We start from the raw sequence: 17,945 nt of genomic DNA on the forward strand, positions 1-17,945 counted from the left end.
AGTGTACCGGTGCAAAATCGTAACCTACTGAGCCATTCGCCCACTGAGAGAAAGACAGCCAAGGGGTTCACAAATTCGAAGTAGGAGCAAGTGGTCATAAGAATAGGCAATAAGTTGATTGTTGATCACTGAAATTTTGGAGAAGTTGCAATCGGATCGCAACGAAAAAAGTTTAATTCGCTTGGTTTTTTGTGTTTTGGAAAGATGGAGAACGGTGGAACAGAGATAAGGAATGCTGTCTGGTTACAATAAATTAGGGAAAAGAAGGGAAAAAGTTTCTAAATTTCACGAAAATCTAAGAACAGGCGCACTCAATTAAAAGAAGAAAAAGAAGATTCAGAGATCAGGCCCAACATGAAAATGGGGAATAGTTAGTGGATTATTTGAATAGAAAGTTCGCTTTCAATCAGTTTCTTCGGCAAAGAGAAAAGCAACGAGGCACGTGGATTCAGTTGGAGAAATGACTAATGAAAGTTGGGGATATTTGACGAATTCAGTACTCGCCATTTGGTTGTTTTTCATGTCATTTGAATACTGTTTTTAAAGCTTTGGTTTAATGAATTGAACCTCCGAAATCTCATCATATGGTCACGGTTTCTCTTTTTCAACTCATCTCGAATCGGTAGGGTTGGCGAATTGATGAATAACTGAGTCACGGATTGTCAGATTATTAAAAAATTTTGTGATTTATGTAGAACTAGCATAGGTTTTTATTTTGGTAGTTGACAAGTTTTCGATAGCTGTAATGGTTCTTGAGATATTAATTTTTAAAGACAAGGAAGTTTAGAAAACTACAATAATCTATACTTTTTGACAGGCTCTCACACCTTATCGTTCAAAGACTGAATACTTTTTTGGTTCATGTTGCTCAATATTTTGACAAGATAGAGCTACAAAAGATGCGCTCAAAATGAAGATGGTACTAATTTTAAAAGAAGTGAGTAAGGTTTTTTCAAATGTGTACAGTGCCATGCAAAAATATACGAACTTTGGCCGTTTTCTGTTGAAATTGTTCAACTTTGAAAGTGTATCATGGTAATTCTGATTGTCTCATCAAGTAATTTATGTACAAAACAAACAGAACAAAGATACAGCTTCATTTTTGTAGTTGACAACTTTTTGTACGGGCACTCTCTAGCAAGTTACATATCGATAAAGTCATTTCTCCCTCAAATCGACCAATTTCAGTGCATAATAGTGCGATTTTTGAGCTGTCGTCTTAAAATGATCATAACTTTTTAGGGAGCGTCCGTACAAAAAAGTTCTCAACTACAAAAATGAAGCTATACTTTTAATCTACATAAAGATAAGAACAAAAATAATTTGGAACAAACCTTTTCTATAAGTTCAATGAAGCAACTTTCATCACTTCAACTCTATTCGAAATAATCGCTGTCGCGACTTTGCCTCGCAATTAACTTTCTCATTACAGCACTAGTGAAACATGTTGTTTACTGAAACCAACAAATCATAAACATTTTATCCAAAAAAAACCCAACAGAACGATTTCGTTTTTTCGTACACTCGCGGGCACACACTCAAAAAACCGTTCAGGGATGAATTTAAATCAAACATAATCCCCCGCTATTATCCGTTTTTTGTTTCGAATCGACAATTGTTGGTCAGTCATAATAGTATTTTATGAATAATTGGAAGATCATCGGTTATACTACGATCTCTTTTTCAGAAAGAAGAGAAGTTTGAAATTATGAGTGAAAGCGGAGAGAGAGAGGTTATAGGTAGATGATCAACAATTCAACACGAAGGGTTTTTTTTCGAAAAGTTTATTGAAAGTGTGATTTGAAAGAGGAAGTAGAACTTTTTGATGGGGAAAGGATGAGTCCTATCTGGAGCGCATCAGGCGCGTCTTGTTCATCCAGGAAACAGTAGGTGACTAAGAGTGAAAGCAGCTCTATCTCAGAAACTAGAATATGTATAAAAAAGTGGTTAACTAACAAAATGTGTAAAATTTTATGTAGATTAGTTTTGCATTTGACAACTTTTTAGTAGCTATTTTATATTTTTTGATATTCGTCTTCAAAGACAACATACTCAAAATGCGAGGGAGAGACGCAGAGATGCGAGAGTGTCTCACTTCTCTGCGTCTCCCCTTTCGAGTAGTAATACTACAAATAATAAAGATTTGAAAAAATCTTCTTCTTCAATACCTAAATTTTTCGAGTACTCAGAAACAACCTGTAAAATTACACACTGGAAATGTAGACATTTTTTCTTCAAAAAAAGAGTAATTAGTGAAGAAAAGAAAAACAAATCGTTTCGGGTTGTTGTCATTCATTTCACACCGTTTCAAATTGCTTTTGTTCTCTCGAATCGACTACTCTCAAACGACTTCTTGTTCGCAAACGATTGAAATCGAGTATATTTTGGAAATAAGAGAAGAAGTGTGAGTGTATGTGACCAACTGTAAATAAATAAAAAGGTGTTGGGAGAGTTGGTCAAAACTTGTAACTTTTTCAGAGGGAACGTGGAAACCTATAACCGATTTTCTCACGTGGTATGTATGTTTTTTGCAAAGAAGTTTCCAATCAGAACAGAAGAAACCTAAATTTTGATAAACCACAAATCATAAAAGTTGGGGATCAGTGACATCGCGGTACACTTCTGGGGTTCGATATCTTTTTTTGATTCTAAGGATGTCGAAGGAGGAACCGAACCGGTGGCAAAAGAGGGTAGCCCTTCCCGCGCCGCGCGGTAACCAACTGCGCCGCGCAGTTGACTGACAGCTTAAGGTGCGGATGGCGCCGATAACTCGCGATTACCCTTCTCCTTCCCATTAAGGAGTTTTTCGGCTCAACAGTGACTGAAGAAAAATACAAAAAATAATAAAAGGGTGGGGGCCAACTGATGTGAAAGATCGTTGGATGGATGTGGTAGATAGATTTACGCTTAGGGGGCTCGTGCTTGACTGCTTGACTGCCCCCACCCTCCCCGCATAAGTTTGAAGCGGTAACCGACTGCGCCATGGCAGTGGGCTGGCAGGACACGGTATTCATGGCAGTGATATTATTGCGTTGCGAGACACGGAGGGCCATGACGGCTCTTCCTAATAGTCTCTCGCGAGGCGATAGTCACTGGGACATATCGTGCGGCGTTCAGCTCCAGCCTTGAAAAAATCTCTAAGCAGGTTGTCAAAAACTGATTTTTCAGTAAACGAACTAATGGCAAGCAATATTTTTTTTTGAAAAAAGGGCATCTTTGAGACCGTATAACAAAATTGAAACTTTCCAGTTTTCTAGTCGGAGTACACCCCGAATCTACATTTCCAATATTGTAATTGATAGCTTTTTGATAGAAGTACTAGTGTCTGACAATATTCGTCTTCAAGTACAGTAACCTCAAACTGAAGGACGAAGAGAGTGCAGAGAAGCTAGAATGTCTGACCTCTCTCCCTCTTCTCAAGTTTAGAAAATTGAAGCGGTCAGTTGGTAGACCAAAAAATATTTCGAACATTCCTATTTTCAAGTGGAACCGGAAACCTTGCAAATATGTATTTTTTTCATAACTATGTCCATCGGAAACTCTTTTAAACAGTCAAAGTTCTACTTAAAAGTAGTGTCCTCCGATCAAAGCACGTGTCTCCTCTGTCTAGATGCCATTTTGGAAGACACGTGGAATTCCCAAAAAGCGGTGTCCGTCTTTTTATTCTCCGTTTTCTTGCCCATTTCAACCTGCCCAAGGTCAGTTTCTGCCGAAATCACACGAAATCTTCTTGAATCTCCCGATCGTTTTCTTTCATGTTCTATGTCTCTTCACCAGAGAGTAATGCCTCGTTTCAAAGAGAGAAATAGAAGAAGAATGATCAGAAAACGAACCGGGAAGTATTTTGGAAAAAAGACAGAGAGAAAACTGGTATGACGATGAGAAGAAGTCTGTGTTATACTACGAGGAATGAGGAACTTGCAGAGAGGGAATACTGAATGTGAAGAGAGAGAAAAAAAGAGTTTATCTTTTAATGATATAGCATCAAAAAACACTTGAGACACTTTTAAAGATAAGTGAAACGGATTGGTTTATTGATGCAGTGGTTAGGGGGATCAACCTTATCAAGAGTATTAATCTTCTTACTTTGAAGTCGTAGGGAGCATCCCACCATTATGAAAACTTGAGGAAACTTAGTTCAAGTCAAGAACTCTATTTTTGTAGTTGACATCTTTTTTATAACTTTTATAGTTCTCGAGATATGAAGTCTTAAAACTAAGCAGCTCCTTGAGAGGAAGGTTGTTAGTAATTGAAGCAAGACAAGAAATTTAGTAAAATCCAAGGACTTGATGTTAGTTTTGAATGACCGGGATGATACTTTGTTTGGGAAATAATGGAACTATCAAGACGTAATTATCTACAAATATTTGTTATTTTTACTAAATTGGAACATTTCTGACAACACTTTTTATTTAAAAGGTGAACATTCAAACGAAACAGATCAGATTGAAAATGTCCTCTAAATGACTTTTCCCTGAACAATTGAAAAATGATTCAAGTAATTCAGAAAACTGAATGTATGACACACTGAAACAGAGAACTATCCAATATCCTTATCTAATTAACACAAAATAAAAAAGGAAAACTGATAAGAGTGATGAGAGATTTGTAGCCGATAAACATCCATGAATCCCCTTCTTCAGATGGCATTGAATTACGAAAAGAAAGTGAGAAACAGCTTAAGAGATACGATTAGAGAGGGAGAAGGAGGAGAAGGAAAGAGAGATTGGATGGTTATGCAATTGGAATAAACAAGAAATAAGGGAGAGAGAGAGGGGATGGTTGGTTCTGGTAGGGGAAGGAATTCGGGTTAGAGGTCTAGAAATCAGAATTCATCGGATTGAAGAATTCAGAAATTTGGGAATCTGGAAATCTTCCTACCGTGTTCTGAACTTCTTATATGGGTGTCTGAAAGAGAAATCTGGATTCTGAATTCAGGATTTCGGATTCTGGATTTTGGATTCTAAATTATAGAATTCGAATTTGGGATTCTGGAGCTTATGCTGTGGTTTTTGCTTTCAAGATTCTGAATTCTGGATTCTGAATCCCAGATTCTAAGTTCTGGTTTCTCATACTTGTCACGGGCCGGGCCGGGCCGAGCCCGCTAAAAAAATCTTCCGGCCCGTCAAAATATTGAAAAAAAAGCTTGCTGCGGGCCGGCCCGGGCCCTGAAATTTTCAGAGGGCCCGGCCCGGCCCGGCCCGGCCCGTGATTTGACAAGTATGTGGTTTCTAGATTTTGAATAATGTATTCCAGATTCAGAACAGATGATTTGGGAGTCATGATTTTGTAAACTGAGTTCCCAATTGAGAACTGGGTTCCAGATTCTGAATCTCGGATTTCAGACCCATAGTACATGATTTCACTTATTGTACTCAGATCTCTCAGAAAAGAATGAATTCAGAAATCAAAACAGGAATGTTTCTTGGTACACTCGAGAATAACTGTTGCATTCGCTCCCTTCCTTCTACAGCATCTACAATAATTATCGTACCTGAAGAGGTGTTGTCTCATCTGAATAACAGACACAAGTGTTGTCATGTTTTTGGGTTAATAAAATGTCCAGCTTAATGATCGAAAGAAGAAAAAGAGAAAGTTAACACGAGGGAGGGGGGAAACTTTTCAGTCAGCTGATACATAGGAATACACTCAAGTTTCGGGTGATTTGAAGGGGAAAAAACTGTTAAGGGGTCGAACCATGACCGCGTGGGGGAAAATACCACCAGCTGCGCCACATCGGAGAGCCTGTTTAGTGATAACCGAGCCCACTGTGGATCTTCCAGGAAAAGTATTTCGTAAAAAACACAGAAGAAATATTCAAAAATAAATGTATTTTATTCCGATAATTCTCTGTCAATAGATCTCAATTACTTGGCAGCGATCTTCACAGTAACTTGTCCTCCAGTTGGCTTCGCCGTCTTGAATGATTTCGCCAAGTCCTTGTCGTCTCCGGAGAACTAAAAATGTATATTCAGTCTCAAAGATCGCAAAGAATTATTCTTACCACACTGTTAACAATGACAAGTTTCGCCTCCTTTCCTGGTGCTTTGTTACGAGTAACTGTGATTTCAGCAGTCTTTCCTGGTTCAATTGTTCCGAATACTGGGTTCACACTGAAAAATAAAAAACATCAATTGAAAAAAATGAAAATACTCACAGGTAAACAAGATTATCAGAAGTCTTAATCTTGAACATAATTTTCTTATCATGCGTATTCGTGAGTGTGATCTTCTTCTGCTCTTGTTGATCAGCCTGGAATCCCAAATCGCCAGCCGGCTCGACAGTGACTGAAAAAACAATGGTGAGTGGAGGAACCGAACCGATAGCAAAAGAGGGTAGTCCATCTCTCGCTGTAATCAAATGCTCCGGCGCAGTTTCTTACCAGCAGTTATCCTACGCCTTCCCATTTTTGGCTCTACAGTGACTGAAGAAAAACGAAACAAAAAAATAAAAGGGTGGCGGGATACCTGATGCAAGCTTAGTGCGCCTTTTAGGATTTACATGCCTGTCAACCACCCTCCCCGCACATGGCACTGCATGAATTGGAAGCGGTAACCGACTGCGCCATGGCAATGGGCTGACCGCGCAGGGTGCGGAGGGCGGTGATAAGTCGCGATTACCCTGCGCCATCCCATTCTCGAATCTCTCGGCTCTACAGCGACAGGAGAAAAAAATTATAAAAGGGTGGCGGCCTACCTGTGCTCAGGCCTTCTTCGCCTTTTAGGAATTACGCGCCTGCCCCACCCTCCCCGCACATTCCCGACCTCGAAGCGGTAACCGACTGCGCCATGCAGTGGGCTGAGAGACAAGCTGTGCATGACTGTGATATTGCGAGACACGGAGGGCCGTGGCGGCTCTTCCTATTATCAAAACAAAAAAGTTGCGACATTTTTTTCTCCCGACAAAATGCAGACTCAGTGTAAAATTATTACTGTCAGTATTCTGACGTGAGAAAAATGTCGAAAAAAATTTATTCCGACAATAATAGTCTCTAACGACGCGATAATCACCGGGACTGATTGCTTACCGTGTGGCTTCAACTCATCCTTCTTCTCTTCTTTCTTCTCTTCTTTTTTCTCCTCTTCCTTCTTTTCTTCTTTTTTCTCCTCCTTCTTTTCCTCCTCCTTCTTCTCTTCTTTTTTCTCTTCTTTCTTTTCTTCTTCCTTCTTTTCTTCCTTCTTCTCCTCTTTCTTCTCATCTTTCTTTTCCTCCTTTTTCTCTTCTTCCTTCTTATCATCCTTATCATCATCCTTATCCTTCTCATCCTCCTTCTTCTCATCCTTCTTCTCCTTATCATCTTTCTTCTCCTCATCCTTCTTATCGTCATCCTTCTTATCGTCATCCTTCATTTCACTCTTCTTCGATTTCTCCTTCTTCTCTTCTTCCTTCTTTTCTTCCTTCTTCTCTTCTTTCTTTTCCTCCTTCTTATCATCCTTTTTCTCACTTTTCTTCGATTTCTCCTTCTTTTCTTCTTCCTTTTTCGGTTCATCCTTCTTCTCGCTCTTCTTTGATTTCTCCTTTTCTTCTGGAGCCTTCATCTTACTATCCGCTTTCGGAGCTGCTGGTGGAGCAGGTGGTGTTGGAGCCTGGAAACTTTTATACTAGAAAATGAGCGACGCGTAAAAACAGCGCTGTCCGATTTTCAAAAAGGAGCTGCCAAGGGGAAAATCGAACTCGCACCCCTCCGTCGAGACCATCTGCGTAGACCACTCGGCCATCTGAACAAGTTCGCAGCGCGCCAAAGACTGCATATACAAACTTGAGCTTTTTCCCCGGTGCCCGTCAGCTCATGCTACGACTACCGTACCCCCTCGTGGCACCGCCCATCTTCGCCTCCGTACCTTTGCCCCACCCGCACCCTTCGGTGCATTCTTTTTCTTCTTTCCACCGCATCCGACAATCAACCAAATTGCTGTAGAGATGCCGATGAAGACAGAAATTCCGATGGCCATTTTTTCCGGACACACGAACTATCGATTGGTTTCTCGATGGAACTAAATTTGTGAGCTCCCGCATCGAATGAATTTGACCAAAAGCTGGCAAAAGGTCATTTAAAAAATTGAGAAAAGAGATGGTCACGCTGTTTTTTTTTTGTAAATTTCTTTATTTCGGTGCCTTTCAGAAGCTTCAACCAGAAAATAGAGAAATCGGGATGAAAAGGCAAATGAAACGGGGAGAAAGAGAAGAGAAGTAGCAAGAACATTTAATGGAGAAACGTTCCGGAATGCATGTATTAAGGGGCAGATCCCTTGGAATAATTTAAGTTAAGCTGTGGGCGGGGTTTCAAATAGACCGAAGAAAGGGAAGAATAAAGCAGTGAAGCGAGAGAGAAAAGTAACCAAAAAAGTCAAAAAGAACCAGCGAAAATACGATTTTGAGAACGGAAACTTTAAAAAGAGGAGTTATTGGAGTAAACGGAAATTTCTACAACTACAATTATTCGGGGTAAGAAAAGTACATATTAGAACATGAGCTTCAAAAGAGATAGGATACATATTTTTGCGGGAAAATAGATATAAATTAGGGGGAAAAGAGAAATAAAAGCATGATGTGAAGTTTTGTTTTTTGTTTTGAATAAAATTCAGAGAAATTGCGAAAAATCTAAATCTACGAATCTAGATTTTTGGTCCAAAATATTTCCGGTATTGTTCTACGACGTAGTGACGAGTCGGCTCGTAATACAAGTGTCGGAGATCCGATAGAGCACGGTTTTTCTCGATGAAATCATTGTGGGCGGAGCCTTCGGATCTCTGGAATCATTAATGTTGATATGAAGCTGAGATGGGGAACTACGAACCTCAAATAAAACAATAACCACCGCAATGATTAGGAGTAAAATTAGGAAAGCGACGAAGCAAGTATTGGCTACTCGAGACACCAAACTCTTCTTTGTAGACGTCGTCGACTCGTCGAGGTCTACCAATGAATCCTGTTTCTCTGATGTGGTTATGAGAGCGTGTCCGTTAGTGTGTACCGTCTGAAAATGTTGGTTTTCTGTGATTTGGAAAAGAGTGGCTCAGAATTTCCTTCGTTCTTTAACCTTCTGTATCTTACCTTCTTTTCAAACTCATCCGACGAATATTCTCCATTTGCCAACTTTCCGTTGCTGCTCTTTCCAAGAAGATTTTGCTGAAAACACATACCGAAATTATACCACTTCCTATAGTTTCAGACTAATAAATAAGTTATGAACTAAAGATTCTGAAGCGTGAATTGTGGGGATTAGTGATGTGATCGATAGAAATAAAGAGAAAAAGAGCGAATTTTTGAAGTTTTTGTGAAAGACAGGGTAGTAATACAAAGTGAAAGGCAAGACAACAATTAGAAAAAACAACCCAATAAAAATCTACACCACCAGCAATAAACTACACCGAAAAAGGAATGAAGCGGACCTTTGCAGATCTCGGAGTACTCGATGCCAACGGTTGCCCTATCGCCATATCCTCCTCGACGAGTTGATTGAATTTTCGCTCCAACGCTTGTGCTCTCGTCTGAAACCGACACCAAAAATCCACATCAAAATTTTTCAAGGGGGAGATTCTATATATTTAATAAAAGAAGCAAAAGCATGCAAAAAAGCGGAGTGAGTGAAGCATTGGTATTAGGGGAGACAACTTTCCACATTCTTCTCCATAGATACCGTACCTGCTCACGTGGAACTCCGGAAACCGTTGATGATGTGGATGTTGATGACGTGGCAATCTCCTCTCGTTTGATCAGATGAACAGTGAAACTTGTCTGCAACCACAGGGGAAGAATGTGAGTTTTTACACAGAAAAATCTTAGTTTGATAGGAATTCAATGTTCAAGTTGAATATTAGATTGCACAGGAAAAAATTAGTGCATTGTCATTTGTGAAGACGTTAGAGACAAAGAGAAATACATTAAGATGGTGCGTACATGCATTAGTACAAGCAGTTCTGGAAGCAAGCTTTCTTTTTTATAATGATTATTGAAAGCCGTGGTTTTTAAACTTTTCTGTATTAGACATAGCTCGAGATACTCTATTAGAAGGACATGCATTTCTATTTTTCTTTAAAAGCGGTGCCCTTCTAATATAAGAATTACAATAGGCTTCTTTATAGTTAGTAATAGTATTATTGAGAACGTTCCGAACGGCCTCGGAGTATAGACATTTCGAATCTTCCAGAATTCAAAATATCTCGATTTGAGAATATCTCACTCTCAAATCATTCCGAAGGGTCTATTTTCATGCTTACCGAGTTATGATCAGAATTTTGTTGAGTATGAATTATCGGGACCACCGGAGACGTTGAAGAAGGCGATGATGATCCTGAAAAATAATTAAATTTCACTTCAACCTCTCAATTTACAAACCTTCTCCTCCCATATCCACATTCAAATCTGTAATCTTTGACAAGTTATTATTCTGATTTTCTGTGCTGCTATCCGGAGATGATGATGACGAAGCGATTGTATCTGAAATTCAATAGTTTAATTTCTCATCAACAGCAAATTTTCGGTTCACCAGTATTATCATGACTTGCAGTAACTTTCAGAGACGTTGGTTTCAGCCATGGCTGTTCAGTACGTGGCGTCTGACGTGGAAGTTCGTATCGAACCACTCCAGAGCATGTTGAAGTGGGAACGCTCATAGTGGAGCTGAAAATAAAATGTTAATATGAAACTTTCCGGGACGTTTTAGGTTACCAATTCAAAATAGATTCCTCCGCATTCTCATTGGAAGTCGTCGTCTCATTCATCACGGCCGATGTTTCCAGAATACTTTTATCGAAGAGCATCGACTTGGCATCGTCCTCTTCGATTTCCCGATAGACACGTTTCGATGGGAAGCGGAATGTTGATCCTCGAGAGAGCAGTGGAATACGAGGTCTATAAATTAATAAAAAATCAGATTTCATTGGGAATGGACTCACTTGGAGAATTTGAGTTTGACGTCATGAGCGGAAGTCTCATTGAAGAACGCCTGTTGGGAGAGAATATGAATCCAGAGATGTTTAGCGAATTGAGCAGATGGGCAGGTGTATTTCAATGTCATTGGTTTCTTCTGAAAAAAAAAACAAAAAAGTAATAATATTTTTGACAGGGTTTCGTCAGTTTCTTTTTTCAATTGATCATTTCTAGAACGATATCAAATTCGCACCGTCCGTGAGATATTTCAAAACCTTTACATCTCAAAACCATCGAAACAAGAGCGGTTACAAAATGGGTCGGTTTCGAAATTAACTCCATTCTATCCAACACTCCAATTATGTTTCTCTAGAATCTACTAACCACCTGATACTTATCCATTCCACTTGTTCCAGAAATAGGAGATCCTGGACCATGTCCATTGAGAGTACCCGTCGGAGTTCCGGCTGCAGTCACTTGTCCCCGATACGTATCCGATAGTGTCAAACGGATCTCTTTTCCAGAATAATCCACTTTGACGAGTTCATTCCATTCGATGTTGTGAGTGCGTGATTGACCCGCGTAGATGAGAATACCCTTACATGATGCACCAAGATAGACTGGTCCCGAGTCTTGGGGGTCCTTGATGGTATATGGATCAAAAGCATATGTGTCGAGCTGGCTGGCCTTCTCCAGAAACTCCAATTCGGCGTTTTCGCTCGTTTTTCCTCTGAAAGTTTTGATTCATTTTTATGATTATTAATCTGAAACTCACTTCATCTGCTTATGGAACTGAGCGATACGTTCTTCCAATTTTGGTGTCTGCTTGAGTAGCAACTTGTATCCGCTCACATAATTCCCAATATGTTTCTCTTCATCGTGGTCTCCGAGCTGTGTCTGTAGAATGAGAGCAGCGAGTTCAGCAGCTGAAGACGTTGGACAATAGAGACGTCCGTGTAGGAGATCTCGTTGAAGTTGAACGAATAATTGGTATCTGAAAATTGTTTTTACTCGGATTTCGGAATATATTTTAAGATTCAAACCTGAGATTTGGATCTCGAAGACGTGCTGGTTCCGCAGGATAGTAGCGGAATCGCAAATGCAGTGTCATTGTTTCGGCTGAAAATTTTTTGTGTTTGAATTTGAATTTTTAGTGTTGTTAGGTCAAAAACTTGATTGAACATAAAGGTTAAGACTAATTAAAAATTGGAAAAACTTGAGAAGCTTCCAGAATTAAAAAGTTATCAAAGCGAATAATTGAACATAGGAAAGTGTAAAATAGGTTAACTGTATTGAAACTATTTATAAAAAAGACTGCCACACGAACTTACTTTTGCCGACTTTTTTGATTTCTTCTAGAAAAATTTGAAAAGTGAATTTTAAGAATTAATACAGTAAGCAGAAATATCTCTAGGAGAATAAGATAAAAACTCACTTCTGAAGTGTTTGACAACGTGGCCGATAGATCGAGTCAGGTCGAGCCAGTACTGAAAATAAGGATTTGATTCCGGATCATAAAAAAATCTCTTCTGAAAATCCAACTTTTGGAATCCAAAAATAGAATTTTCAGTTAATTTCACCACATTTTGCAGAGTTTTAAACTAAACATGTAGAATTCTTGTTCGGTCATTGAATATCGAAATTAAAACGTACACGATGTTTGTTATGATCTTGATAACGAAGACCCAAAAAGTCTTTCTCTCGAATATGTTTCATCTCGCACACGTAGTCCAATATAGTTTGAGCGGACTGTGTTCTCTGAAACCAATCATTAATCGTTGAATTGATAAATTTCAGTCTAAGTGTCTCACCGGAAACTCATTACCAATAATATCAGAGTCGTGCAATAAATGAACGTTGCACCGGACATCCTTGGGTGACATGAAACTCGATCTGGAACTTTTTCACGGATTTTTGGCTGAAAGACTCCAGAAAAATACCTTGTCGAAGTCGTGAGTCGTCCAAGAAAAGACGACGACGACGTGTTGTTTTGCGGCATTTACCCCTGGAAAATAAGAGGAAATAAATTGAATTCGTTCGTTTTATTCCATAAAAAAAGGCACGGAGAAGACCTGCGAAATGTGCGGGAATACGGGGAACATAAACCTTGATAAAATGTGACGATGGAGGTGATAAAATAAGAAAAAGAGGGTAAATAAAACATTTATAGAAGAGAATGAGGGAGAGGAATCCCCCGGACTGATAAACAATGTGGGGTAGAATTGACTAGAGAAAATGAGAAGAGAGGTAACCTATTAGTGATAAGAAAATGAAAACATTAATCGAGCCATTTCTAGAAATATTGAGAAACTGAGAAGAGTCGTCTCCAGAAGGTTAAATTTCACTACAAGTTGAAATATAAACTATTTCAACACGGAATTTTTTAATTCTGCAATCAGAATCAACTGATTACTGCCAGGGAGACTCTGCCAAGTGCATTCTCCGAGAATTACCTTTCAAAAACTTGGAAATTGACTGAACAAACTGAAAAAAACTGGACAACTATCATTCAGATGACAAACCTGGCAACATTTTGGGTTAATGGATACCTTTCTTTCAACCTTCCCGACCCTAAAACCCTACTTCAATAGAAAACTTTGAGAAAACTCGACCGGAAAAAGTATCCGATCCATAAATCTATAAAAGTCTCGAAACCAACCTCAGAGTACAGTAAGATTAACTAGATTATCCGGGCTCAACGAATCTAATATCTCAAGTCTAATCTTATATTAGGCCGTCTCCTTTTCATATCTTTCTCAAAAACGATTTTCAAACCAAAATTAGATTCATCGAAACGGTTTGAATACAACCCGGAAAAGATACAAGATACAAGAAAACGGAGGAAAATGTGTCGTTCATCGTCAAATTTCACAATTAATTGCATCTAATTGACCTAAATAAAATGGAAAAGAGGGAGGAGACCAAGGAGAAAGAAAATAAAATGAAAAAAGAGGCTCCTGGATTCGGAACATAGTTGTACGGAATGCCATTTTCCGAAAAACCGGAATCCGGAATCCGGAACCGGAATCAAATTTTTAATTTTCCGGAATCCGGAATCCGGAACCGGAATGAAGTTTTTCAAATACCGGAATCCGGAATCCGGAACCGAAATCAAAATTTTAATTTTTTGGAACCCGGAATCCGGAACCGGAATGACGAAAAAACCCGGAATTCCGGAATTTCTCGGAATCCGGAATCCGGAATGACTCGATAAATTTGCAAGGCCAAGTCATTTTTTTGAGTGTTTTTAATGATATATAAAGTTTAAAACTACTTTTGAGGTTCAAAACCGAAAAAGGAGTAATGCAGTTGTCTTTAAAACTCAAAAAAAAATTTTAAAATTTAAACTTCAGGATTCCGGAAAAAAAAATTCAAAAAACCGGAATCCGGAATCCGGAATCGGAATGAAAAATTTCATTTTCCGGAATCCGGAATGAAAATTTTCATTTTCCGGAATCCGGAACCGGAATGCCAAAAAAAACCCCGGAATTCCGGAATCCGGAATTTCCGGAATCCGGATTCCGGACAACTATGATTCGGAAGTATACTTTCTAACTGAATAGATACGAATATACGATTATTGACTAAAAAGAAAATCTGATCTGACGAATCTCTACGTTTTCTTCTATTTTTGAGACGTTTGCTTTGCTTTTTGATATGATACAAATAGAAAACAAAAGCATTTTTCAATCAAAAAATACCTGCGAAAAACAGAAAAAAGAAACGGAGAAAACTAATTAAACCACCAAGACCAACGCCAACCAACTTTTTATAGTTACCGCCGTTCCGTGTTCTTCTTTTCTTGTTTCTCCTTTTCAAATGTTCCTTTTTTCGGGAAAAAACAAATATAACTGGTAAAGAGACTGTTGAAAACAAGGAGAGGGGAATAGAGAAGCAAAAAGAAGAAGAGATGGAGAAAAAAGTGTTGGTTGCACACAACAACATACATACTAACACTTGTGCGTGTGTGTGTGTCAAGCAGAGGTCTATATACGGGTTGTGTGCGCCCCGAAAATGAAGAAAAAAAAGGAGAATGAGGGGAAAAAGAAGTGGTTTAGGACTGAAAATATATCTGGAACCCGACTTTTGGGGCGGGTTGAGGAAATGTATGTTACAGTGGTTCGCGGAACTGGTTGTGCGGAGCCGGGGTATCAAGTCAGGGTAACCTGAAAGCCCTGACCTAAAAAAGTTTGGCCATACATACTCGGTTTATATCTTGCGATCTACTGAAAATATTGTTCTGATTTTCATGTCTATCCAATTCTTTGAGGAAAAACTATTGATAGTTTCGTCCTACAAAATTTTGAATAAGCAGATTCGCATCCAACAATGAAATTGAAATATCTGACACAAAGGCTTTCGTTTTCAAACAGACGTTTTTGAAATACTCAAAAACATGCTGTTTAGGCGACTTTTCTTTGTTTTCTATTATTGATCTCAATCAGAAACTCAACTTAAGTCTTCGAAGTTCCCCGCCACGAGAAGGAATACGGTAGCTTTTTCTTTTCAAAACGTAATAAAATCGACAAGAAATAAAGTTCACCTCCACCGAACCGATTCCTCCATCTTCATCACACCGAAATGTATGTGACATTTCAAAAAGTTCCTAGGATTGATTACACAACTTTTAACACTAAAAATCACATTCTTTCGAGTCGAACAAACATATATCGAAAAAGCAAAGAGAACATTGATGGATGAGTTTTCCCTTGGAAAAAGAAGAAGAAGGCAAAATTATTATATTATTTATAGGTTATTATTAGAAGAGAGTGGCTCCTCGAGTCGTCACTGTTCTAGTTGGTTGTTGCTCAAGGAAAAGAGTGGAATCGAGCACTTGAGAGGGGTCAAAAAGAAAAGTTCGGAAATCTACTCGAAAGAGATATTATCAAAAAACAAGAGGGATCAAAGGGCTTGTTTCCGTCGAAATTGCAGGAGAAAAACGCTTGATTGATTGTTATTAAACTTCTCACCAGCAAAACAGCCAAGAATTTTATGTCGAAAACTCACGGATTTTAACAAAATAATATTTTTTTAACATCAAAAACTGCTTCGTTTGGACCGAATATTTTATTCTGTTGGCGCTTGTTTTCAATCGAAATTTTTCAACAGAACAGCTGAAGAATGACTGAAATTTCAGCTGTTTTTCAGATTTGATTACTCTCATTTCAATTAGACACACCCCACCAATCTCTAAATAGGATCTGACAATGGCAACAGAAGTGGAAATCGTCGGGGTGAAATGACTTTTTTATGTTTATAGCCTACGGCTAGGCGGGTCTCTCTTTTCTCAGTTGTTTGTTTACACACACAATCGAGAAATCAGGTGGTAGTGATGTGTTTATCAATGAAAAAAAGGGGAAAAGAACGGATAAACATATGGTTCAAACGGAAATGTTTCTGTTGATTTAAGTTCATTTGTTGTTCTGGGAGTTTACTGCGGAATAACTATCAATGGTTTATAGATAATCCTTAAAACTGAAACTATAAAGATTCTGAGAACTCGTTTCGATTTTGAAAATACCGACTCAAGAATAAAAATTGAGCAATAAACTCTTGGAAAATTGACTGTTTCGTATAGAAAATAACTATCAATGAAGAGAATTCGAAGCGAAAAACGATGAGAACGGGCGAGCTGAAGCCGAGCATAAATAGCCACGCGTTCCAAATAATAATCCCTTTGAAAATAAATAAGACATATATCGCATCTAGCCTTTTCGATGAATATCAATATTCTATACAACATATAAATCAGTATTTAGGAAGAAGCATTGTACCCATAAAAATTCGAATTCAAATTTTCAAATTTCTGGGCGCGAAAAGCTCAATTAGAGAAAACAGAAAAAGGGGAGACGCAGTATATGGGAGAAAGGTCAGGAACACATCTGCTGTCCAGATGGAAAAGGAGATGGAGAATGAAAAAGGAGGAAAAAGCATTGAGAAGAAGATGACGAGAATGCATTATATATTCGAGGGGAGAAGAAGAAAAGAGGAGGCACCCGAGGCAATTATGGGCTTGATGGGAATTGGGAATTGGTGTTCAGAGTTTGGAGCAACACCGGGCGCTCGGGGGAAATTATTTGACGGAGGAAAGGATGAGAGACTCGAAATATCTAAAAACTCAAAATTATACATTAAAAAATGCAAAAATCTAGGAAATCATGTAAAAATCCTTTCCCAATTTTTCAAAGACACAACTTCAAACCATACCGAAATCTTTTAATTATGTACTTATATTTCTGCTTTATTAGTTTTAGTTCGAATTGCTCTTTTTTAAAAATTCAAAAAAACCGAAGTTTTTGGGATAGAAAAAAAGAACATTTTATTTTTCGTTTCGTCTCTTTTAACCCCCATCGTCCCTCAAAATGACCTTTGTCGGCCGTGGCTATTCCGTCTCTTTATTCTGCATACTATTTGGAAATGGAGTCCACTTTTTGAGAAGAGAAAGAAAAAAAAAGAAAGAAACTGAAGGACATGCCAAATTTGATTTGAAACTGACTATGAGAAAAGAGCTTCGTGGGTGGAGAAGACGACAAAAATCACAGAACTTTTTTAGGGAAAAAAACGAAATACTCACTTTTATTGTAACGACAGCTTCGTTGTGAGAATCAGGGCGGCTGAAATGAATTAATATTTTTTTTTCATCTGAAAGAAACCATTCAATAAGCAAGAACAGAATGACATCAAAAAGTATTTTAAATAGGCTTAGCGCCTAACAAGAAAAATGCTTTGAGGAAGAATGCCTAAAACGGGCGGAGCGTCGTCTATTCGTCGGAACTCTCTCATTTTTCAATGATTCTTTCAGTAACGACGAGCTCCCTTTTTCGGTTGGTTGGGTGGTCAGCAAAGAGGAGCGGCGGCGGCGGCAAAAAGGGAGTTTCTGCGTCTCTATACTACTTTTTCTGCACGTTCTTTGACCGAAACAAGTGAAAAATACGGCGAAAAACCTTCTATTAAAATAATTTTAAAAAACTACGTTTTGCGCCGGCGTCTCTTTTTTCCTACGGTAGTTGCACCGAATGCTTCAAACATTACGACAAATTGCACAAAAAAAATAAATTTTTTTCAATAAATTT

The 17,945-nt window shown here is 38.5% G+C and overlaps 2 protein-coding genes across 2 annotated transcripts; both read right to left on the minus strand.

Annotated features, from left to right (window-relative positions):
• Nucleotides 1-5,867: 5,867 nt before the first annotated feature.
• On the minus strand, nt 5,868-7,952 carry GCK72_002578 (uncharacterized protein; the record flags this gene model as incomplete). Its single annotated transcript, XM_053723496.1, has 5 exons — nt 5,868-5,957; nt 6,005-6,113; nt 6,158-6,287; nt 7,028-7,586; nt 7,842-7,952. 5 exons carry the CDS (start codon nt 7,950-7,952, stop codon nt 5,868-5,870), a joined length of 999 nt encoding a protein of 332 aa, XP_053592141.1.
• Nucleotides 7,953-8,615: 663 nt separating this feature from the next.
• Nucleotides 8,616-12,871, minus strand: GCK72_002579 (uncharacterized protein; the record flags this gene model as incomplete). The annotated part of the gene is made up of 18 exons (XM_053723497.1): nt 8,616-8,750; nt 8,798-8,977; nt 9,055-9,129; nt 9,393-9,491; nt 9,646-9,738; nt 10,221-10,294; nt 10,339-10,440; nt 10,490-10,623; nt 10,672-10,854; nt 10,899-11,029; nt 11,260-11,602; nt 11,648-11,866; nt 11,916-11,991; nt 12,204-12,227; nt 12,308-12,359; nt 12,526-12,630; nt 12,684-12,765; nt 12,813-12,871. The coding sequence occupies 18 exons, from the start codon at nt 12,869-12,871 to the stop codon at nt 8,616-8,618; spliced, it is 2,166 nt and encodes a 721-aa protein (XP_053592142.1).
• Nucleotides 12,872-17,945: the final 5,074 nt, after the last annotated feature.

The sequence above is a fragment of the Caenorhabditis remanei genome, chromosome I, assembly GCF_010183535.1.
Source record: "Caenorhabditis remanei strain PX506 chromosome I, whole genome shotgun sequence".
Taxonomy (NCBI): Eukaryota; Metazoa; Nematoda; class Chromadorea; order Rhabditida; family Rhabditidae; genus Caenorhabditis; species Caenorhabditis remanei.